This window comes from Hydra vulgaris, chromosome 10 (assembly GCF_038396675.1).
Source record: "Hydra vulgaris chromosome 10, alternate assembly HydraT2T_AEP".
NCBI classification, from domain to species: domain Eukaryota; kingdom Metazoa; phylum Cnidaria; class Hydrozoa; order Anthoathecata; family Hydridae; genus Hydra; species Hydra vulgaris.
The window spans coordinates 42,349,190-42,375,949 of NC_088929.1; the positions used below are offsets into that span (position 1 = coordinate 42,349,190).

General features: G+C 26.8%; 1 protein-coding gene across 1 annotated transcript in view; it reads left to right on the forward strand.

The window, feature by feature from the left end:
- The first annotated feature begins 2,292 nt into the window (after positions 1-2,292).
- The window catches only part of LOC100201172 (bridge-like lipid transfer protein family member 2), a 102,119-nt gene continuing 77,651 nt past the window's right edge, over positions 2,293-26,760 (forward strand). The window contains exons 1-14 of the mRNA XM_065808067.1: positions 2,293-2,690; positions 3,809-3,948; positions 5,557-5,680; positions 9,745-9,794; positions 10,056-10,159; positions 11,547-11,599; positions 11,893-11,999; positions 13,195-13,324; positions 13,498-13,543; positions 16,270-16,317; positions 16,456-16,547; positions 19,858-19,910; positions 20,007-20,089; positions 20,811-20,878. Of these exons, the coding sequence (XP_065664139.1) occupies positions 3,878-3,948; positions 5,557-5,680; positions 9,745-9,794; positions 10,056-10,159; positions 11,547-11,599; positions 11,893-11,999; positions 13,195-13,324; positions 13,498-13,543; positions 16,270-16,317; positions 16,456-16,547; positions 19,858-19,910; positions 20,007-20,089; positions 20,811-20,878 (1,029 nt within the window). The 5' untranslated portion in view covers positions 2,293-2,690; positions 3,809-3,877. The remainder of the gene's footprint in view (positions 2,691-3,808; positions 3,949-5,556; positions 5,681-9,744; positions 9,795-10,055; positions 10,160-11,546; positions 11,600-11,892; positions 12,000-13,194; positions 13,325-13,497; positions 13,544-16,269; positions 16,318-16,455; positions 16,548-19,857; positions 19,911-20,006; positions 20,090-20,810; positions 20,879-26,760) is intronic.

Below are 26,760 nucleotides of genomic sequence, written 5' to 3' on the forward strand. Positions count from 1 at the left end.
GATTTAGTTATAAAATTACAGGTAATTTTGAAATAACCTCTTAGTCACAAGAGAAGACTATGACGTATGACTGTTCAACATTCTTAAGTCATTGTCTTCTCTTGTGACTATGATCACAGATACTAAAGGAAATCTGTATATTATATACATATTACCTATAGTATACGACCATATATCCTTTTGCTAATATTGATATTTAGTAATACAATACTTTAACTTTATAACAATAACACATACAATGATAACTATTACCTATTTTTCTGTTTACTCCCTTAAAGTTTTATCTAATTTATCGCATTATACTCATTAGCATTATATTACTATAAAATAGTGACCACAAAACAAAAAGTTAATAAGTTTTGGTAAATATTTATCATTAACTATATCAAAATGTTGTAATAGTTTAAAGATTTAATTAAATTGTATCGAAGGCGCCGAAACTCAAGTGATAATAGATTTAAACTTCTTAGCCTTTTGCAATATTAAAGATGTCTCAAGCTGGAAACCCATTTTGTTGCTTTGCGTTTAATCAGTTTTTAAATAAGGAGCCCAAATAGACACTTTATATTCAAGGTGCGGTCTTATAAACACTTTATATTTAAATTTTAGGGGTATATTTTTATCAATGAAAGTAAATGCCTTTTTTAGTATGTCAAGAATTTGTAAGAATTTAAAGACAACTGTGTGCTCCACTTGAGATTAGATGTCATAATAACTCCCAAATCACGCTTCTTGAACATTAATTTTTGATCCTTAGTTATTTTGCAGGAAGTAATTGTAATGAGAGTTGATGTGACCATGATAAACAGCACAGCATTTTGAAATATAAAACTTAAGTAATCAACAATTTTTTAAATATAAAACTTAAGTAATCAACAAGTATTTAACAACTCGTGTACCAAGCGTAGACAATCCTGCAAATCAACAAGATTAGTCTGCGATGAGATTTCTAGAAAAACATTTCTATCGGTAAATATCTTAAAAGTTTCAGTAAGTTTTGCATGATCATTTGTGTGAAGAGGAGCGGACCGAGAACAGAACCTTGAGGAACACCACTGAGAACATTAACCCATACAATATTCGTTAATTATGTCAACAAAATGAGGAGAGGGTTTGACAAATTATGACAATTTATCATAGATATTTTATTTTTATTCAATGTAGATTGTAGACTACAGATTAATAATATATGGTATCAATTTAAAATAATGATTAAGCTGTCAATAATAGTAAGCAGGATTATCAATGGGAAGTTAATGAAATTTGGAAAAAAGCCAGCATAATTAGATATGTTAATAAAAAGTTATGCTATTATAGCAAAGAAAAATAATTAAAAAATTGATGAGTTTTACGGGCAGGTCAAGTAGTAAAAAAACGGCTACATCCTTGTAAATCGGCTTCAAATGTAACAGTCGAGCAAAAAGTTGTGAAAGATCAAACGCAAATTAATAAAGAAGACTAAAATAAAACTGATTTAGAAGTTGGTATCCTGTACTTCTTCTGAAGGGAAATATACCAAGTACAAAAAAATAACCAACAACAATTGAAGAAGATCAGCCGTTACTTATAAAAGCAGTTATTGATATTGCATTATATGGCTCTGCTTTTTATGAGAAAAAAAAGAGTGTAGTGTCAGAATTGTAGTAGCAGATTTAATAAATTAAGAGAACAACTAGAGAATAGAGGTTTTCAAATTAGTAGCAGTACTTATTGGCTTATGCCAAAAGAAAGTTTATCATCAGTAGGGAAACTACATATAAAAAAAAGTCATGTTAAAGAAGCATGTCAAACTAATCTGATTGATGAACAACGAGATGTTCAATTGGAGTAAATGGTAATTGCTTGGCAGCAATTACCATATACTCCTCGACCTCAAAGAATTCAGCTAATACAACTTCCAAAACAGAGAGAGCAGATGAAGTTTATTGCTCATAGAGATATCTTAGGCGTAGAATGGTCAAATAAAGATGATGCTGACTTATTGAGTGTATCGGTTCCACGAGAAACTGATAAATCCAGTACCACCGCTCGGGGGTGCGGGTTGCACCGGTTAACACCATCACGACCTGACACAGAGGGGTGACACCATAATGAAAAAAATGCAAATATGACAGAACTGCTCATGCTCGTTTTAATTTATTTTTGTGTTTGGCCTAACCAAAAATTTTCAGGTTTTCATTTTTCGATATTCTTTATTACTGATTTATAAATAATAAAGAATATTTCGCTAACAGGGCCGTGTTGTCGGCCTTGTAAGTGAAAGTCTAGAGGGGTAACAAAAATGTTTACCGCACATTGGGTGACGCCAACCATAGCGACGCCACTGGATGAATCAGCCACTACACACATAACAATTGACGAACATTTGTTATCCCCATGGGAAGATCATAGAATTTAGAATATAAATCCATCATTTTTAAATTTAACTTTAAGTTACTTTTCATTTTAAGAGCAAGTTAAAAAATACAGTAAAATTAATTTGACAGTAGATTTTTTAATTTACAAATTCTACTTCTCGCCAACCATTTAAATATATCGGCTAACGTTAAACGGAAATTTATGCTCAAAATAATGATAGTAAGTTAAAAAAATAATAATAAATAATAAGATGAGACTTCTGTATTTATAAATTCTACTTTTCGCCAAGCACCTAAATATCGGCTAACGCAAAACGGAAATTTACGCTAAAAGTAATAATATTTTAATACTATATATAGTTTATATATATATATATATATATTATATATATATATATATATATATTATATATATATATATATATATATATATATATATATATATATATATATATATACATATATATATATATGCATATATATGTGTTTATATATACATGTATATATATATATATGTATATATATATATATATATATATATATATATATATATATATATATATATATATGTATATATGTATATATATATATATGTATTTACATACACATACACACACATATATATATATATATAATATATATATATATATATATATATATATATATATATATATATATATATATATATATATATATATATATACATATAACGATGTCTGCAAATTCTGGTAAACATGTTGTTGTGGTTGATTGTGGCTAATATATCTTTTATTTATTAATAAAATTATTTTTAATAAATTAATAAAGTATAAACCTTACATTTTTAATTAGTATTATAATGATAAGTTAGTTACAAGAAATAAATTTCAAAAAATAAATCTGCAAATAAATCTTTTAATTATATTATAAATTATGCAAATTGCAATTATGAGATTTAATATTTTAAAATGATTTTTATGCAATACTTGATCTGTATAACTACAAATTATGATTTTTATATGCTATGCTTATCTACCAATGGCATAAAAAGTGTAGCATATAAAAATGAATTGGCTAATTTTAATTTTTTATAGGCTCTTGTTTATATGCTATATAATATATACAACAGAAATTTATGTTGTATATATATATAAACAGCCAAAATGATGAATGAATTATTTGTAATTTATTGACTGAGGGTTTGGACAGGCACTATCTACATATAAAGTAGATCTATTCAATTTCTTTTTCTTTTTTAGTATTCTTTTTTAATACATTTTTAAAAACAATTAAAGTTAATTTACTAAATCATTACCTGTAATTTGTTTCACTTTCTGGCAACAACAAATTGTAAAATATAATTTAATGTAAAATTTTATATAGTTTTTATATAGTATAGTATATTAATTGTAATATGGATTAGTTTAAAAGGTTATTTTTTTAAATTTATGCTATTTAATTTTTTGCTATAGATCAAGAATGAATTTTTATATTACTTATTATTACATGCTAATAAATTAATGTCGGTTCATTATTAACTTATGGCGTGGCGAATTATTGCATTACCAGCTGTTTTGTTTTTGTTTTCACTGGTTTCCTGGTTGTTACTAAAGTGAGCTTTTAATTTTCTTTTTTTGTTGATTAAGTTGAAATAAATTTATTTTTATAGGGTTTTGTTAAAATTGACATAAAGTTCATGCTGTTAAAGCGTTTTTTGTTTTACTAATTGATGAAAAATAATTATTGAAAAATAATAGTTTATACAACCCTCAGAATTAGGAAAAATAAGGTTGGCAATAAATTGCCAACCTCACACTGTTAGAGGTCAGCATCAGGTCTGCAAAAAGAAATTAAAACAAAGGTGTTACCATAAAACATAGAAACGAGGTCAGCAATTGTTTGCCGACCTCAAACACTTTAAGGTTGGCAGTTAGGTTAGCTGATCTAAAAGTGTTTGAAACCCAATTCTGAGGGCTGTTTATACATATAATATTTCTTAAACTCCAAACCATTAAAAATTATATGTTTATTTAAAATTAGTCTTTGTGCATTACCCAGTAGCAATAAAAAGAATAATTTAAAAAAAGTGTAGCTCCAGATAGCTCTAATTGCTGATGACACAATTATATACTTCAGTCTTTGGATCAGTCAACACTTTTTTATTGCCTAAAAAAGGCAGCTGATCTTGAATATGATTTCTGACATAAGGCTTGTAGTGGCTAGTAATTTTTAATGCAAACAAACTTTCTTGTTTACTGCTAATAATTATAAAAGTACTGTTCTTATAATTTGTTCGTAATAAAATGTTCGTAATAAGTCAAAACAATTTTACAGAGTTTTTTACTTTACGTTTTCTTGGATTATCAATCACTACTGATTTCTTTATTTATTCCATTACAAAGTTAACATCTGCTAAAGTTGCCATTTTGTGTGTGTCATATTCTTACCCCTGATTCTATTCTTTACCTTTATAAATTTGTTATTTGTTCTTGTATGGAACATAATAAAAAGGTTCTTCTAATGATTCCCTTTCTCTTTTAAACAATATGCAAAAATGCATTGTATAGGTAGTTTGACCTGCTCTTGCTGCCAATTTTGCTTTCATGACTCTTACAATATACAGTTTTATACAGTTTTTTTTAATTTTTTTAATTTCTGTCATTTTCTTGCTCTTTAACTCTCTTTTTTGTTTTCTGTTCCCAAAGTAAGTCCTATATTCCTATTATAAAAGTTAGCTACTTGCAACTTTGTTGTAGTTAAAACTCTCTAAATAAGTATATTAACTCCTATTCTAAAAGTTAGTTACTTGCAACTTTGTTGTCGTTAAAACTCTCTAAATAAGTATATTAACTATTAATCTAAAAGTTATTTTCTTGCAGCTTTGTTGTAGTTTGCGAAAAGAAAAAAATACTTTTGAGTGTGATTTTTTTCTTTAATGTTTAGTGTAGAGTTTTAAAAGTTAATACAACTTCCATTTTTTGTAATAGATCAAAGCTATAAAATAAACCCAATGCTTGTTTTGTTCAATACACGTGTAATAAATTATACAGATGAAATCAGTTTTTAATACCAACATTGAAACAACATATATTTCAAAACCAACCATTTTTTGAATATTTTTATTTAATAGATTTAAGGATTATGAATCATTAAATTGAATAAATTTTTTATTTTATTTTTATTCTTTAATTAAAAATAATTTTTACAATTTTTTTTTTAGACTTTTTGTGCACAAAATAGTGAGAAAACTTGAGAGAGTTTTAAATCTAAAAATTGAAATACAAAATGTGAGATTAAAATCTTTGTTTGGAGTAAAAGTAGAGAAAGAAGGCTTTTTTAAATTAGTGAGTTATATTTCTCTATTTGTTTTAAAAAGATTTTATCATCAATTTTATAATAATATAGTATATTTATCTTAATTCTTATGATATAGTAAGGTTGTTGTAAATATCAACCCTCAGAAATAGGAAAAATGAGTTCGGCAATAATTTGCTGACCTCAATCTTTTAGAGGTCGGCATTTTGTCGGCAAAAAAAATTAGATACAAAATCCTTACCATAAGACATAGAAATGAAGTCAGCAATTTTTTGCCAATCTCAAACACTTTGAGATCGGCAGTTAGGTCGGCATCTCTAAATGCTGACTTCAATTCCGAGGGCTGAGATATAATTTTTTTAAAGTGCTTTTTTTTTTAGAGATGAATTATGCCATAATTTATATTTATATATTTCAAAAGTATTCCTAAATATTAATATTTGAGGAATAAAAACTAGATAAATAAGTTTATGGATAATTCCAACATGTCAGACTTTATTGAAAGCCCTTATATATCAAGGGCAATAGCCCTTGCTCTACAGCCTGCATTTAATGGGCAATAGAACTTTGCTGTTATTCACAGCTACCAAGTCAGCTGCATAACAAAAGGATCTAAATTCATATTGATTGTCAGAAAGTAAGTTGTTAAACTGAAGATAAGATATTACAAGTTTATTAATTAAAGACTCAAAAAACTTGTTAATAAGAAAGAAAAAGCTAAAAATAAGACTTTTTACAAAACCAGCCCCAACACAATTTTTAAATTTAAAAATTAAAAATTATATAAAAATTTTTATAGCATTAAGGGACAAATAGGGTAAAAGAATGGAACTTTGCTGAATGACCAAGCCAAGCAAGAATGAGTTTTGGTTGATCCCACCAAAGATGATATTTTATTTGAGCAGCAGCCATGATAGTATTTGTTGGAAAAAGAAAGAGAATGCAATCTTATGATGATAAGGGAGTGGCTCAATCATGGCTGTTAAAGCTTGTCCAACTACATTAACAGTGTGCTTTTTTTTGATGAATATCAACCATCTCACTCTCAGTTCTTGACTGAGAGTGGAAGGTGGAAGGGTAGATATTCATCAATATAGGAATGTCAACAATATTGCGATAGTTGTTTGCAGTTAATTACTGAATTTTGTTAGAGTTAAAATTCACAAGCCACTGCAAGACCCAAGCTGTTACAGAAGAGAGATCAGATTCAAGATCATATGCTTATTCAAAGCTTCAAAAACTGAAGACTTTTTGTCAAGACAAGAGTATTAAGTTGAGTTGTCACCAAATAATGCCACTTTAGGTGTAAGATGTTTAGAAAGATATGTATATATGGGTGATTCCAGGAGAGTATCGGTCATAACTTTTAAGCTATTAAAAATGAACCGAAAATGGAAATGACTTGAAACTGTCCAGAAATATAAAATACTATTATTAGTTTAGTATGTAAAAGTTATAGCATTTAAGTTTTTTTTCAAAAGTTAACTCTACGTAGCGTGACAGTCCTAGCGCTTACTTAAGTCTTCCTGGAAAGCGCGTATGGTTGCATGCCTTGTTCGCCCATGTTTTGAATAATTTTTTAAAATACTCTGACCACGGCAGTTTACATCTTTTTATTTATAATACGTTTCAATAATTTGCGGCAAAAACGTAAACTTATCTACTGAAAAAAAAAACGTCTCATTAGTTTTCTTTCTATCTTAAGCAAGGTTTTTGAATCTTTAATTAATAAACACTTAATCTGTCATCTTAAATCTAAAAACTTACTTTCTGATTATCAATACGGGTTTTGATCTTCTCGTTCTACAGCCAATTTGCTAACAGTAATAACCAATAGGTTTTATTGTACATTAGATAAAGGTTAAGGCTATTGCTCTTGACATTTCTAAAGCATTTGATAAAGTTTGGCATGTTGGTCTTCTCCATAAGCTTTCTTTTTATGGTGTATCAGGTAACATCTTTAAGATGAATCCTTACTTTCCAATCGTAGTATAAAAGTTGTCGTTGATGGACAGCACTCTTCTTCATATCCTGTAACTTCAGGGGTTCTATTCTTGGCCCTATACTCTTTTTAATTTATATTAACGATCTTCCAGATATTCTCACATCTAAGGTGGCATTGTTTACTCATGATACTACCATTTATTCTTGTCTTGATAAGAAGTCAACACTCTCTGATCGCATGGAGGGAGCGTTTGAGCTTGAAAAGGGTCTGACTTCTGCTATAGCATATATGGGGCTAACAGTGGCTAATTTAAAACTTAATTCAGATATAGCCCACTTTTTTTCAGTCAATCCTTACTTTAATTCAGATACAGCCCAATTTTAATTATGATTGGCAAAAATAATGATAAGCAATCTCTCAAGAAAAAAAAAAATTCAAAAGACACCATGCTGTCAAAATATATATGGGAATTAAAAGAAAAAAATATTGATGATTTTATACTGAATTGGTCTATCCTTAAAACAGCGCCTGCATATAACAATATTTCCAAAAAATGCATACTATGCCTACAAGAAAAAGTTGAAATAATTATATATGCAAATCAAGAATGCTTATTAAACAAAAGATCAGAATTAATTTCTAAATGTAGGCACGAAAATAAGTTTCTCCTAAAAAACTATAAAAATAAATGAGTTCAAATAATATTTACATTAACTACCCTTTTTAAAAAAACATTTAAAAAAAATGGCATAAGTAATCATTTCTAAAGAATTCTTTTTATAATAGTGTCAGCAAATTCCACAAATGTGTGAAAATTTACAGTAGTTAAGACATTTGCAACTTCCTGTAATTTAATTTTTGGTATAAATTGAAGTTTTATTAATTTGATCATTCATTTCTGATGAATCTTTGTTGATGAAACACAGTGTCAAATGGAAAAAAATTTAGTTAAGTGATTTTCTACTAATATATAATTGCTCTGTTCTTTTAAGAACATTGAGCACTCTATTGTGTAGAATACTTTTTAAAAATGTTTAAATATATATATATAAATAAATAAATATATATATATATATATATATATATATATATATATATATATATATATATATATATATATATATATATATATATACACATACATACATATATATACACATACATACATATATATACACATACATATATATACACATACATACATATATATACACATACATACATATATATACACATAAAAGAAAAATAAGAAATCAAAAATTGGTTAATTTAAATAATTAGAATAAAGACAATCAATCAATTTATTTAGGTTTAACTAAAAACTTTTTTTTTGTATGCAATAAAATCTTTAAATTTATTTTAACTGAGCTATGTAAATAAAAAAATACTTTATGCTTTTAAATTCACTATTATTTTCATACTATAAATAGAATCTTTCCCTTGGACTGTAACTGCTAAATTTTTTAGTTATAAGCAATTCTTGTGCAGAGAGTTTGTCTTTTTTTTTTTCTTTTTTTTTGAAACTTAGTTCTCTTTTTAGTTGTTTAATTTTTTTTTATAATATAAAGTGCTTTTTCTAGCCAAAGCTAGTGGCAGCAACAGTTGTTGTCAATTTACTTTGGCAAGTATATGCTGCCACTAACTTTGGCAAGTAAATATCTTTAAGTATATGAAATATAAATGCTAAACTGCAAACAAACACATATTCTATATTTTAATGAATTGCTTTGAAAGCACTGTATATAAAAGATTATTTATATCAAAAGCAAACAAAAAATTAATGAAAAAACAATTCGTTAAGATAAAAAAAGAAATGATGTTTTAAATTAAAATGTGAATACAATTAAAATATGAATATTTTCCACTATACAGGCAATTGTTTTATACAATGTTACAAAATTAATAAAAAATGGTGATTTTAAGCTTCTATTCTTTAAGCTTCTATCCTGAGAGAGCCACATTCAAGTTTTTAAATAGTTATTTTAGCTGATTGGTACTAGCTATGCAAAGCTTCATATTTGCTTTTTTGTAACTAAATTTATAACAAAATTGTTTATTAAAAAAAAATTGAGTAAATATTTCTTTAACATTTTCACTGAATTATAATTTTAAAAAATGTAATCAAAGTTATAAATTCTTTTCTATCAGAGCATTGAATATTTGAAGATTAGTTCGAAGCTGTTCAATCCAAATTGCGAGTAAGTAAACTGTTTTGTATTAAAAAGAAAGTGAAAAAAGATGATCAATGAATTGTTATATATAATTTTTAAACTTTATTTTAATACCACAGCTTTACTAGTATATACTACCACCTTTCTAGTATATACTACCACCTTTCTAGTATATACAACCACCCTTCTAGTATATACTACCACCTTACTAGTATATGTATCTACTACCTTACTGATATTTACTCTTACTATCTTGTTAGTATCTGTTTATTTATTTATAATTTTCAGCCAGCTGCTAACAATTTTAGTTGGACCAACAACACTTACTATTTTAAAAAATTCACTTCTTAAACAAAGCAAAGAAAATAATGGAGATTTACCTGTCAATAGAGGTATTAATTATATTTTATTTTGTTTTGAATATAAAACCCATATGTTTCAATAATTTTTTTTTCTTAATAATTCCCAAACTTAGTTAAATAAAAAAAAGTGCTTTAAATTTAAATTTTTCATTACATTATTATGTAATATTTAATTATAATTGTTTTAAATTATAATATTTAATGTTATTTGATTTAAAGCTACTTTTTACAATCATTTTACACTTGACAATTTTTAAAAATTAATTTACTTATATCGATAATTTTTTTTTCTTCCTGTAATGAAATAGTTGTTTCTAAAAGTATTAACCATAAGCAATGCTAGTAGGCATCATTTATATCATCAGTAGGCAATAATTATTTTGAGAATGTTAAACTATTGTTGAATATATAACAAATTTTATGAATGAATATTCTTTTAGATTTTGAAATTGCTTTTGATACAAGTTTTCCATTTTCATCAGATTTTTATATTGATCATTTAAATATTTAGTTTAAGCTAAAGTATTTATTGTGCTAATAGTTGTTTTGATTTTTTTTAATATAGATTAATAATAAATAAAAATATAATTTTTTTTTTGTCTAATTACTCCTTATAGTCTCTTTCAAATAGAAAATAAATTTTACCCTCACTTCTTAAGTTAAACATTGTCACTTCCTAAGAATTTTCCATTAGCACTAAAATGTCATACTTTGTATAGTCTTTATACTATGCACTGTAACAAGGTTAACGTTTACTTAAGTAACTGTTTAGTTTGGTTAACTTTTTACTTTATTTATCTGTTCAGTTTGGTTAACCATTTTGTTTAGTTAACTTTTTAGTTTGTTCAACCATTTTGTTTAATTAACCTTTTAATTTGATTAACCATTTAGTTTTGTTAACCTTTTTGTTTGGTCAACCATTTTGTTTAGTTTACTGTTTATAACAGTTTAAAAAAATAATGATTTAAGTTTTATCTGTGGTTTAACTTGTTTTAAAACAAGTTAAATCACACATAAATTAAACAATAAGTCATACATAAATCACACATAAATCTTTATTTACGACTAATAGTATCAACCATATATGCAATTACATATGTAACACTCTATTGCTTGTTAAAGTTAGGTCTCCATGTATGTAAAAACTTAAATTTTAAGTAACCAGTGTTGTAAGAAACATACTATAGACTATACGTTCACTGTATTAACTGCAACATTCAAGTATTGTGCTATGATTTAATTATTTTTTTTTGGTTTTATTATTCTCTTTTTACTAGTTTTTTTTGTTATTTTTTAAAATTTTCAACCCTAACTGCTAACCTTAATCTTTTTTCATATACGATAATATTGTTAAATATTTTTTTCACATTTATTTTGTCACATATAGTTTAACATCGCAAATTTGTTTCACTTTTAGACAACGTGTTTCAAAAAACTATTGGCACCAGCTCTTGGAATTTCTTATTGCAGGTAAAAGCATATTAATAACTAATAAAAAATGTATAAGTGACTAATAACAATAAATATATAACAATAACAATAACTATTAACAGGTAAAAGCACATTAATAACTAAGCATGTATGTTAAGTTATATTTTTTTCCAAATATTTATTTTTAAATTGTTTGAATTACACAAATATATTTTAGTTTGTGCATGTTTAAATATAATTATCAATAAGCTTGTTTTAAACCAAAGTTTAATATAAATTCATAAATATTCTGTTAATACAACATTATTATTACAGAAGTCTTTAATATTTAGTTTGTTTCAATAAAAGTTGAAAGTCTTGTTGTTGCAGTTTGTATATCTGAAATATCATTTATATGGTCAGCAGAAATAAAACTTAAAGTTGAGACAAGTTCTAAGAGGTATTGAAAAAAAAGTTTAATAATAAAATGTGTATACAAAAATGTATAAAAGGATTGAATGGATGATTTATCAAGATATCCTCCATCTTGATAGTTATAACATATAAGTAATAATTGTAAATATTATATTTTTTAACATTTTTTCAGATTAATTTTTTTACTTGAAAATAAAGTTTTTGAATTAAATATATTAAAATACAATGTTTTCTTTTTAATTTAAAGTGGTATCAGTTATAACTATTATAGAAGTAATTAAATCTTGTTAACCCCCAACAGACCAGAAAAATAGTTTTTCTTTGTCCAAAACAATATTAAGAAAATATTTATTAGAGTATTAAAAATTGATATAAGTTTTAAAGGAAATAATTAAAAACAGTTAAAATTAAATTTTTTTAGTGTCAGATTTATTGAGGGTCCACTGAATACAAAATTGACATACTTAAATTAATTGTAAATTAATTAATTGAAAAATTTGATGAAAAAAATTAATTTAGTTAGTTTGATTTCTTAATTTTTTGAAATTTTTTTTTATTGAATATTTTGATTTTGCTTTATTTTATAAAAGTTAATAAAAGTTTTAAAAATAATTCATTAATATATAAACAATATATTATATTATAAATGATGTAATATATTAATATATAAAATAAATTATTTTGTATAAAACATACACAAAAAAAAAGTCAAAAAATCTTGTAAAAATGCTTTTTTTGTTTTACTGTTTTTTGTCAAAATTGTCAACTTTCACAAAAATAGATCTAAAATAGATTTTTATTAAACATAAATAATCGAAAATAAGATCTAAAATAGATTTTTATTAAACATAATCATCATTTAATAATTTTTATATAAATGTAACATAAATCCAACATTCAATTCCTAATTATCCGCATATATTAGTTCAGCTCAGGTTTACCATGATATACAATAATCTTGAGAAATTGCTTCCATGGTTCAAACTTTTCTTACTTTTTGATAAGAAAACCTCACTATTATTTTTACTTTAATGAACAAAATTCAAATAATTTCCATTACTTTATTTTTTACTTTAATGAACAAAATTCAAATAATTTCCATTACTTTATTTTTTCAACTACATAATATTATTTAATTATAAAAAATTTTTTTTAAGCCTGGAGTTTTCCGAAGACTTTTCTCTTTTAGTATGTTATAATTTTTTGTGTTTTTTTTTTAGCTTATGTCTTAAAGCTGACTTAATCAGCTGTAAGTTAACAGCTCTTCATGACGATTCCCCAATGTTTTTTACAGACCATGATATTAGTATCAATAATTTTTTGTTTCCTGGCAAACCAATAAGTAGTATGGTAAGCTAATTTTTTTTTTTGTAAATTTTTATGAAAAAGATTTTTTATTTATATTAATTTTTTTTTTTTTTTTTTTTCTTTTCTTTTTGAGTTTTGAATTATTTAAGTATTGAATAATACAATATGTATAATATAATACATATAATAATATAATCAATTTTTTAAATTTTTAGTGTAGCAAGGTAATAGTGAATAAGTTTCATGTATGTATCAATGAAGGTAAGTTGCTTTTTTGTAGAGTTTATTTACAATATAAGTAATATTGTCCCTTCAACCACAAACTGTCACTAAAAATTTAGCTCTGAAATTGCAAAAAAGGCCTGCTGTTATGGAAAGGCATGCTGTTATGAAAATTAGTGGTAAATCAAGGTTTGATTTGATGGATGTTTGGGGGTTGGGACTAAGATATTTGGAAAAGTCAAATTTTTTTAAGAGCTAAACTAATATTGACATTTCTTTAATGAGAATGCAAGCCTATACTTTTTTATTCTGTAAAATCTCTACATAATTGTATTACTCAATCTTTACTCATTTGAACTATATTATAGTTCAATTATAATGAAGCGTATATGATTCAATATAATTATTACATATATTGTATGTTTTTATTTTCAAAGTTAAATTAATTTTTTTATTTAATTTGTGATATACTATACATCAGTTGTGATATACTAAACTACAGTTGTGATATATGCTATATTGCAAATGTAGTATAGTATATCACAAAACATGCACAAGTATATACAAATGATGTGCTGTCTAAGACATCTGTTCTTGATATCTCTCAACACATGAAGTCAACAGGTGGCATCAATCAAAGAAAATTTTGTGAAAGACCAAGAATTACCACTCCAAAAAGTGAAACAATACATTGTTTAGCTGTGGACATACAAAGTTCAAGCTCACTAATTCTTACTCAACTGCCTACTAGTATTAGTGTTTTAGTGCCTACATAGTTCTAGCATAGCTATAATTATTGAGTGTTTATGAAAAATAGGGTGTTTGGATCTTTTTAGCAATAATTGTACTTTTTTCTCTGCTACTACAGAGTAGGCAATTCATTTTACTCTTCCATTCAGGTTTAGCTTTTAGGCTAAAAAACTTCTTAAGTGCTGCGCCCTTACAGCTCTTTAGCTATTGGTACATTTACACATGTTTTTTGTTAGTTTTATCTACATGAAGTGTTTATATATCTTTTGCATAGTATATTTCAAATCAGTATGATAACGTTTATGCCACACCATAAGTACTGCTAATGGTATCAATTTATATATTCCATTTAGCCAATAAAGAAAAGAAGTGTACAGGGCTCGAGTTAAGTATATCGAATTAAGGCTTTTCAAACCTTTTTCACTTGCGAAAGCATTTTTTTCAAAAAAGTATCTTTGCAACTTTTTATTATTATTAATTTTTTTTTTTTTTTTTTTCCTTTTCTATTTGAGCTGTTTTTTTTTGCCATTCTTAAAAGTATAGAAAATTAAATTTAAATTACTTTAAATCTCTGGATGGAAGCCAATATCCTACTTTTATTTTAAAGTTAAATTCATTTTTTTATTTTTTTAATTAATGATTTACTTAATGGATAATGTATATCACAGTAAATTTACCCATAAACTAAATCAAACCAACCAGTTAAGTTACTCAACTATTAAATTTACTTTATATACTCAAAGACTCGCTAAAGTTAGCCATACAAATGTTTCTATTTATATCTTATATGTTGTTAACACATAATAAGCTTATAACTAAAAATTATTTTAACAAGAATTCTCAAATAGAAAATAAAGATGCAATATCATTTTTTTTATATTTTCATTTTATTCAAAGTGGATATCATATATCACAAGTTCTTTTTTTTTTTCCTATTACAATTTTTTTGTCAATTCGTGTCCTGATGTAGCAGTGTAACTTGTACAATAATGTATAGCTTAGCTTGTTTTGATCAACTACTTTGCAAATAAATACATATAGTATGTTACTTTCAGCTTGCTAGACATTGTCTTGTGAATTTAATTTAAATTAGTCACAGTTGTAGCAAAAAACTATCCAAACTGTTCTTGCAAATGCAGCTGTTAGACATTAATTGACTATAATCGCTAAAAACAAAAGGTAATAAAGAATTATACAGTACCACAGGTAATATTTGAAGCAATATAATATGAACAATAAAATCACATAAATTAAAAAAATGTTTTATTTTCTTTTAACCATAAATATTTTTTTTGACAACAAATACATAAAGAGTAAATTAATACAAAAAACTACTGTGTATACATAATATTTTCAAACTCATTGGATTTATATTTTGTCCAGCTTTTAGTACAGTCTGGACATTATCAAGCATCTCAAAACATATATATATATATATATATATATATATATATATATATATATATATATATATATATATATATATATATATATATATATATATATATATATATATATATATATATATATATATATATATATATATATATACATGTATATATATACATGTATATATATATATATATATATATATATATATATATATATATATATATATATATATATATATATATATATATATATATATATATATATATATATATATATATAACTTTGAAGATGTTTTCAATATACTTAAAAAGATCTCAAAGTTCTGAGATGTTATACCAAAAAAAAAGGTCAAAACCAAATTTAGTGACCTCAAATTACTTTAGAAAAAACATTCTATTTGAGAAGTGATTTTTTTTTGTGTGGTGTTACTTGTCTGGAATGTTATGTATTAAAAGTTATATTTGAAATTATTTTTTAATTTTTTTTACATATTATTGTTATAATATGTAAGAAAAATTAAAAGATATACACAATAAAAGCAAGTAGTATATAGGACAATAACATAAATAAATTTATAATAGCAAAAAAAATTATTAAAAAAATTGTTTTTGGATTTTGTTTAGATATGGTTAAACATTTTATTTTTCTCAATAAGAAGCAACATTTTTCAGGTTTTTTTTTTTTTTTTAAATTTTAATTATAAAATTTTCCTTTAAATATTTGTAATAAAGTATTTTTTTACTTTTTATTATTTTGTATTGCAATTTTTAAATATTTATGATAATAATATTTTGTAATATTTTTTCTAGAATCAGCAAATATAAAGTTAGATGTAAATAGTAAAAAAGAAGACAATGATTCTATGAAGGTGTTGTTTCACTCATTATGTCAAATTCCAAAGGTAAAAAAATTGTATTTAGATTAATCTTGAAAAAGTACATAAACAATTTTAAAAAAGCGTAACACTTTAACATGGTTTATTGTTTATTATCTGCTTTTTCCATGGTAGCTTAACTATTTAGTATTACCATCAACCAATCATATCTTGAATTTTTTTAAAAAAACTTTTGTTTAAATGGTTTCAAAATCAAAAATCTAAAAACAAATTTTTATTACGTAATACGATTCAGATATTAAATTCATCCGGCTACTGTTTTAAGTGATTACTGATTTAAGGGGTAAACAGATTATATCTGTTGACCAGCCTCGCACCCAACAACAGGATGTTGAATGGTGAATCTTCTTAACTCGATGGGCTTTGCTTGTGTCTCTATTTTTATGACTAGACAACTCATTCTAATATCTCTTAATGAGGGTGCAGTTCTATAACTCAGTTTTATGGTTCTGAGGCCAGCTAGTAGTCAGGTTTCCCGAACTCTGTGGTAGCTCTCAGAGGCTGATTTCATCAACAGCTGTAAAGTATCAGACTACTAACAGTAACATGTTGCGCATAGATGGTGTCCCTGTTCGTACTTTTGGTGTGGATTGTTGAGGCCTCATTTGGAGTCCTTTCTTATGACTTAGGAGTTATTAATAGTAATGAAAGCAATTGCTTGGACTATTAAATAATGTACTGAGTACTACCTGTGCTTAAAGTCAAGTTCCTTAACAAATTTAAAAATGACTTAAGTACCAAAAACTGTAAAGCACGAAAAGCCATTGTCATCACCAAGTTCTCAAAATCTATCATTCACTGATAATTTTTATCTTCGAAGTAACTTGTCTTCTGTTGAGTTTTATCTCTTGCAAAGTTTACTAAACCTACTTGATCTTTTTTAGACTAATTTGAGTTCAGCTGTCTTATCTTATGATATAAGTGTTGATGGTTATCTTACTTTAATTCGTAAAGACTCCAATAGTCACATGCTTGCCCTGGGCACCTACATTAATAAGAATTCACTCATTTGTCAGAAAACTAGGTTTGAATCCACAGACTGTTTTTTTATGTGCATTCGTTTAGCACCATTTCACTATCGCTTTTCTCTTTGTTCTATATCGCTCTCCTTCATCTCTAGACTGCACTCTTTTCGATGTTATATCTAATCAAATTGACTGAGATCTTTCTCTTTATCTTTCAAGCAATATCGTTGTTGTTGATGACTTAAATGCTCATCATGCTTGGCTCTAGTGTCGGTGACTCTGGAGACGTTAAGGCCCACAACTTTTGCTTCTCTCAATCTTTAACACAAATAGTCAACTTTCTAACTCACTTTCCAGACAATCCAAATCGTTTACCTTCACTACTCTACCATTGCAAAATGTCCGCTATTCTCAGGTCACAAAATCTTGTATTTCATCTCAAAAACTAGGATCTCGTGACTTCTGGAGAATCTTTAACAGTATCTATAAAAATGGAAAATCTGTTATTCCACCTTTCTTGCATGGTTCAGATTTTGTCACCTCATCTAAAGACAAGGCTAAATTGTTTGCTAAGAACTTCTCATCTATATCATCTCTTGATTCCACTAGGTACATTCTACCTGATATCACTGACAAACTGATTAGTCCATTGCCTGACTTTCGTATCACTCCAGCTTCTGTGTCCAAAGTAGTTTCCTGCTTAGACTCTTCTACAACTTTTGGTCCGCACAACAACCTGTTATAGTCTTGCAGAAGTGTTCTCCAGAGCAATTGTCAATACTTTCAAAACTATTTAAAGTATTTAAAGCGGCATTTTTTATCCCTATTTTCAAAAATTCTGGAGAGCAATCTGACTTGTCTAACTACCTTCACATTAGTCTTCTTACCATCATAAGCAAAGTTTTTGAGTCTTTAGTTAACAAACACTTTATCTCTCATCTTGAATGTATAAACTTACTTTCTGATCATCAATATGGGTTTCGATCTTCTCGTTATACTCCTTATTTGTTAACAGTAGTAACTGTTAACAAATCAGGTTTATCACGCATTGGATAGATGTGGAGAGGCTAAGGTTCTCAACATTTCTCAAGCTTTTAATAAAGTTTGGTATGCTGACCTTCTCCATAAGCTTTCTTCTTACAGTATATCAGTTAGCATCTTTGAGATTATTGAGTTCTTCCTTACCAATTGAAGTATAAATGTTGTCCTCGATGGACAGCACTCTTCTTCATATCCTGTCACTTCAGGAGTTCCTCAAGGACTATACTTGGCCCTATACTTTTTTTAATTTACATTAACAATTTCCCAGAAATTCTCACATCTAATGTGGCATTGTTGGTTGGTGATACTACTATTTATTCTTGTCTTGATAAGAAGCTAACACTCTCTAATCGCTTGGAGGGGGCATTTGAGCTTGAAAAGGATCTCATTTCTGCTACAGTATGGGGCTCACAGTGGCTGGTGAACTTTAACTCAGATAAAACAGATAAATCAATTTTTTTCACCTAATCGTTATTGCAATAATCTAGATCTTCCTATATTTATGAACAGTAAAGTACTTGATGAGTTGCCTACCCTTCGTCTTCAAGGATTAACTCTCACTTTCAATCTTTCTTGGAAACAATCAAATCCCTAGTAAAACTAGTATCTGCTAAGTTTGCATCTCTTTATCTTGCCTGTCGCATTCTTACTCCGGATTCTATTCTTTATCTCTATAAATCTTAAATCTGTCCTTGTATGGAATACTGTTGCCATATCCGTGGCGGATCTTCCAATGATGCCTCTTCTTTCTTAAACAAGGTGCAAAAATGCATTGTAAACATAGTTGAACCTGCTCTTGCAGCCAAACTCCAATCATTATCACATCGTAATGTCTTTCTCTTTTCAATTAATACTATGATGGGCACTGCTCCAAAAAGCTAACGTCTTATGTGCCATTTACTAACATTTATTCTCGTGTTACTTCTCATTCAATTAAGTCTCATTTTTTTCTGTGACTGTTCCTGAGTGCTCCAAAAACTCTTATACGTCTAGATTTTTTCTTCGAACATCAGTCCTTTTGAATTTACTCCCTTCATCTTGTTTTCCTGATTCATATAATTTGCAATCTTTTGAGTCATCTGTTAATCGTTATCTTGGTCTAAGTTTCATCTTTTCTTTTCCAGTAAATTCCTACTCTATATAGTGGTTACTTGCAGCATTGTTGGAAGTGAAGATGTTGAAAAAAAAAAAAAATTGGACTAGTTATGATGTCATGCCAGAATATCAGACAATCTTTTTTTTTATGCATTAGCTTTGTAATCTTGTTTATGGCAACAATTTTTTAGTGAATAATTATATTTTCGTTTTAGATCTCATTATCACTAAATAATATCAAAGTATTATATCGTAGTAACTGTGGCAGGTAAAACCAGTTATACCAGTTTTTTGTTTTGGATATATGGAATTAATCAAAAAAATGTGTATTTAAAATCTTTGATCTACTGTTAATGTTTTGTAGAGAATTAGAAACAGATTGGAATTGTGTACTTTCATGGCAAAGGCTTGATGATGGTCATTTAGAAGCAGCTTTAGATCTTCTTGGTAAAAAATTTGCATTTATATATATATATATATATATATATATATATATATATATATATATATATATATATATTAAACTACTAATATATATATATTAGTAGTTTAACTATATATTATATGTTAAACTACTAAAAAAAAATTAGTTGTGTGTATTTATTCTTTAAAAACTCAAGTAAAGTAATTTATGGACAATATAAAAACATATTTGCAATTGAGAAAGAACAAGAACTTATATCTACCTAGATATTTTACAAATACATGTAATTTCACCGACATCTTTACCAATAAACTGTTTAACTGACAAAACATTAGAAATCAAGCGGGTGCCTACCCTCCTCTTTCTACACCCATTTATTGGTAAAACCATGGGGTTTAATTGAAAAATGTTGTAAGAGAAACGAATAAGCCCTACCCTTTTTGCTTTAATAACAAAAACAATTTCTTTTTATAAAATAATGGTAGAACTAAAATATATAATATTCTAAAAATATTTATTATTATTTTAATATTGCTATATATATATATATATATATATATATATATATATAAATATATATATAGTGTACAAATAGAATATAAATAATAATGGCTTGGAGATCATCATTCTTTCCAAAACTACAAAAATAATGGAGATAAAGATATTGATAAAATGTATAGAAAATATAATATATAAGTATAGTATATATAAAATGTAAATTATTATTTAAAATCTTTTTTTTAGGTTTAGTTGTAAATGAATCAAAAATTTGTAAAATATTTCTATTAAAACAATTAACATTGGAGCTTAATGTAAGTTTTTTTGTTGTTGTTTATTTATATCTGTTGTTCTCATATTAAAATATTTTATTATAATTAAAAATATTTTTATAATATAATTATAATAAATATAATTTTAGTAAAATATTATAATTATAATTTAATTAATTTAATTTATGTAGATTTTTTTTTGAAAAAGAGTTACTAATGATTTTTTTACACTGCTAATTATGTAATTTTTTTATGTCACATTTTTTGCAAACTCATCTTCTTTTTTTTTACCATTTTTCATATATAAATGGATCAAGAAAAATATACTCATTTAAAAGTAGAAATTATTTGCATCCTTGCAAATAGTGTATGCAAAAAAGTTTTATATTGGTTTCTGTTGATAATTCGCAAAGTTTTAGGATAGATTAACTATTATTGCAACAGGTTTTTTATCTTCTATTAAAAGGATATTAGAAAAGTGGTTGCTAATATCAGTTTTTATTATGCCACTTTCGACTGGAGGTCCTCTGGTTCAAGCTAGCGATCCGTCGTTCAAACTGTTTATGGAAGTCTATGGTACAAAGCCAGCTCTGGCTGCATGTTTATGTCTTCTTCCTTACCAATGACGCATATATGCATCATTGGTAAGGAAGAAGACATGAACTTTAGTTAAATGCGAGTATAATAATTTAAGCTCATTAACTTCATCGCATAATAGTTTAAACTTTAATTTAAGCTATTTCGTGGATAAGATTGTTTGGACAACCTAAATAATTGTTTTGGACCTTTTGGAGCACCTAAATAACTTGAAAAAAAAACTTTATAAATTGTGTAGTTTTTACTGGCATTATCAATGAATGATAGAGTATTGAGAGTTGCACGTTTATTTAATACAAGAAAATAATACAAAGAAGACCAATTTTTATATTTACAAGTGTTAAGTAGAAAACATTGAAATGTCTGTTAAAGTCACTAGTGAAGTAATTGTGTTTTTTAATGACTTTTGGTAATAATTTAAGTATGTTTCAAATTCTACACAATTATTATTAATTGGTCTGTAAACTTATTTTTAGGTGGTCTGTAAAAAGCTTAAAAAGAATTGAAAAAGGTGGTTTGTAAAATTATTAAATGGTCTGTAAAAAGCTCATAAAGGTCTTAAAAATGTGGTCTGTAAAATTATTATTAGGTTAAAAGTTTTTATTCTTAGTTAATTGTTTTAACTGTAATTTTCAGTTTAATCCAATCGTTAACTACTCTTTCATTTGATCTGCAATATTTGATTTTCCAAAAAATCACAATCAAGCAATCCGGTCAGTTATAAGTTTTCAACTGGCATAAATAATCATCTTAAAAATACTTTTAATTAATTTGTGACAATTGTAACACTTTTATCAGATGAATGCACTTGTTTAAACAATTGAAGTTACATGGATATTATTTTTCATCAAAATCAACACTGAATTTGGCTTGATTTGAATTTACAGATTTCTGCTGCTGAAATTTTTTTAGAGTGATCCCTAAATGCCAAAGCAAATTCATATCATAAATAATCCTTAAAAAATAAGTTTCATGTTAATTAAACTTTCCAGAAAAAACTATTTATCGAGATATTAGCAAAAAACTTTATAATTTTTAGTAAGTTCTGGCTCTTTGATTTTTTTTTTTAAAATGTTCTGATTAATGCACTTTTGTAGCTAATAAATGGCGTCAATACAAAAAAGTTCTTTCAAATAACTTAAACTCAAGTAATAAACGTTATGTATGGGTTGTCCCTTTAGCAATTAGTTTTTATGCAGAAGAATGCCTTTATATAAATACCGATATATAGTAACCGAATAAAAATAACACATTCAATAAGTAAATGCTTTAAAAGTCTTACTTATATTTATTTTATTTTAAAAACAAAACTAGTATTAGTTATATAAAAATATGATATGTAAGTTTAAAAATTAAATAAAATTTATTCAACATCTTCGCTTCCAACAAGGCTACAACCAACCACTATTAGAGTTCGAAGTTACTGGAAAAGAAAAGATGAAGTTTATAGAGCAAGATAACAATTGACAGACAACTTAAAATGTTGCAAATTATATGAATCAGGAAAGCAAGATAAAGAAAGCGAATTCCAAAGAGCTGACGTTAAAGGAAAAAACTAGACGAATAAGAGTTTTTGAAGCACTTAGGAACAGTCTCAGAAAAAGGATAAGACTTAATTGAATGATGGGTATCAGGAGATGAATTTTAGTAGATGGCAAAAGAGATATTAGCTCTTTAGAGAGACGATGTGATAATGATTGGAGGTTGGCTGCAAGAGCAGGTCCAATTATGTTTACAATGCATGTTTGCACCTTGTCTAAAAGTCAAAGGGCATTATTGGAAGATCCACTCCTGATATGGCAACAGTATTCCATACAAGGACAGATATGAGATTTATAGATATAAAGAATATAATTCGGAGTAAGAAAGTGTCGAGCTCGATAAAGAGATGCAACCTTAGCAGATGCTAATTTTGCAATGGATTTGATATTTGGTTTCCAAGAAAGATCAGAAGTAAGAGTTAATCCTAGAAGATAAAGGGTAGGCAACTCATCGAGTACATTATCGTTCATAAATATAGGAAGATCTAAATTATTGCAATAATGATTAACAGAGAAAAGTTTGGTTTTATCTGTATTAAAGTTCACCAGCCACTGTGAGCCCCATGCTCTAGCAGAAGTGAGATCCTTTCCAAGCTTGAATTCCCCCTTCCAATCAGAGAGTGTTGGCTTCTTATCAAGACAAGAATAAATGGTAGTATCATCAGCAAACAATGCCACCTTAGATGTAAGAATATGATAATGGAAGATTGTTAATATAAATTAAAAAGAGTATAGGGCCAAGAATAGAACCTTGAGGAACCCCTGAAGTTACAGGATATGAAGAAGAGTGCCGTCCATCAAGGACAACTTTTATACTATGATTAGAAAAGAAGGATTCAATAATCCTTAAAATGTTACCCGATACACCGTAAGAAGAAAGCTTATTGAGGAGACCAGCATGCCAAACTTTATCAAAAGCTTTAGATAGCCTTAACTTCTCCACCTCTATCTAATACAAGATAAAACCTATTGGTTATTAATGCGAGCAAGTCAGCTGAACAAAAAGATTGAAATCCATATTGATGATCAGAAAGTAAGTTTATAGATTCAAGATGAGAGATTAAGTCTTTGTTAATAAAGATTCAAAAGCATTGCTTATAATAGAAAGAAGACTAATGGGATGGTAGTTAGACGAGTCAGATCGCTCTCCAGAATTCTTGAAAATAGGGATAACAGGTGCCGCTTCCAGCAGGCTGGAAAACAAGACTTTGATAAGGACTCATTAGATAGTTTTGAAAGTTCCGGAGAACACTTCTGCAAGACTATAACAGATATGTTGTTCGGAACACAAGCTGTAGAAGAGTCTAAGCAGGAAATCGCTTTAGATATAGAAGCTGTAGTGATACGAAGGTCAGGCAATGGATTAACTTGTTTGTCGGCTATATCAAGTTAAACGCGACTAGTGAAATCAAGAGATGATATTGATGAAAAGTTCTTAGCAAACAACTCAGCTTTGTCATTAGGTGAGGTGACAAAATCTGAACCATACAAGAAAAGTAGAATAACAGATTTACCCTTATTATTGATACTGTTGAAAATTCTCCAGAAGTCACAAGAGCCTAGTTTTTGAGATGAAATACGAGATTTTGTGACCTGAGAATAGCAGGCTATGGTGTTAGACAAAACTTTTTTACAATGATTTCTAGCAATAGTAAACAGATTTTTGTTTTCTGGAGAATTGTTTTGGTTGAAATTAGCTTCAATTGGAAATGCAGCAGCACAATGTGAGGGAAATGATGGAGAAGAGTGAGGTTTGACTTTGAATTGTTGAGAGGGACCAAAGGGTTCCTTGCCAGCCTGGATCCAAGAAGTCATGTAAGTAGTACATTTGTCAGCAGGAAGACCGAATATTTTTACCCAAGGGCCATCACGAAGAAAATTGCAGAAAGAGTCCCAGTCAGCTTTAAGGTAGTTGTAAGAGGTACGATGATAGGGGGATTCTGATGATGAAGAAGAATGAGATCATAGAGATCAAACTGTGATCAGAAGCTTCTAAGGGTAAATGTGGAGAAACTGAACACTGACTAGGATCAGAAACAAGACATAAGTCAACTAGAGAAAGTAAATGATTTGGGTTGTCTGGAAAGCAAATTGGAAAGTTATTTGTTAAAAACAAGTTCTGCTAATGAAATCTTAAAACCAAAAATCCGTTCCTTTTTTTTTTTTGGATTTAGTAAGAAATAGTGAAAATAATGGTGAAAAAAAAAGATTTTATGTTAAATAGACATGAAATTTTTTAATGGAAATTAAAATAAAGCAAAGTAGAAAAGCGGTAATCTTTGTTTAATTACAATTTTTATTTTGTTAAAAGTCTCCAACTGAACTAAAATGTTTAAATGTTGTGTGAACGTTTTTTTATAAAGGGGAAAACGTAATCTAATTTTGTAATTATGAAAATTGTTTAAAAAACTCTGCGGTAAGTACATTAATTATTTAAACTAGATATTTGTACAACGGAAAAAAATATGTAGGTTCATGAAGTTAATATTAAACTCTCAACTAGAAGTATAATGGAAAAATTAAAAATGTTTTTTGTTAACATCTCAATAACTAAATTGTTTTGGTAATTTTAATAAACTCAATATGTATTTTCTAATATTTATTCACAAAATGAACATAACTTGTCTCGGCACTTGGAAATCCCTTTAAAAAGGGTTGCAGAATTTGGGTTAAAAATTGGCAACAGCGTTGTCTGCTCAGTTATAGATAAAGTTTCCAAGATTATTAACTTTGATTATAAGCATCAAATTATTTACACTTTATACCATATTATAGATTTGTTTTTAACTCTTCTATCCAACTTGTCTAAACTAGCTTAATTGGTAACAAATCATGTGATTGGGACAGCCATACCATAATTTCTTATTCAAAAAGAACATACACAGTTTTGATGCAAGTTTTGGATCATTTTGATGCATTTTCATTTCATTGAAAATGAAATGAAAATGCATCAAATGAAAATTGGATCATTTTGATCATTTTCATTTCATTGAAAAATGAAATTTGGTCAAATAATTTCATTGGTTGGTAAAAATAGATGGCAAACTTAACAAAGAAGGATATTGTATCCTGCTTTGTTTGCCATTTATTTTTTTCTAATTTTTCATTTCCAAACCATTACATTACTCCACTGTGTTTAATTGTTGGCACTGTACACTCTGACAAAGCACTTTTCTGTTTTAAAAATTGATTTTAAGCTAATTTGTAATTTTGGGTTTCCAACTACTTTTTCTGTCTTGATTACTGTTTGTTTCTTGTTGGCTTTTTAATATAAAATGAATCCTTTTTGCAGTAATACCTAGTTTTTTGGCAATTTTTCTTTCGCTATACCCTTCAACCCTAAGTGTGATTGCACTTTGTTTATCAATTGTGACTGTTTTGCCATTATAAAAATGAAAAATAAAAATTTATCTAAAAATATCACTCCACTATAGTTTATTTAACATGTGTTATACAAGAGATATCTAATTGGTCTGCCATGTTTCAAAAATGTTTGTTATGTATATTAGATAAAAAAGATTTCAAAATGTCCATTATCTTTAAACATAAAGTAATTATATATATAAATAAATTAAGTATATATATATATATATATATATATATATATATATATATATATATATATATATATATATATATATATATATATATATATATATATATATATTTATATTTATATATATATATATATTTATATATATTATTGTTTCTAATGTAGTTTGGGTCATTATAAAATTCAAGTCCGATTAGTTGGACTTGGAGTTGAGCAGCAAGTGAGTTGACAGT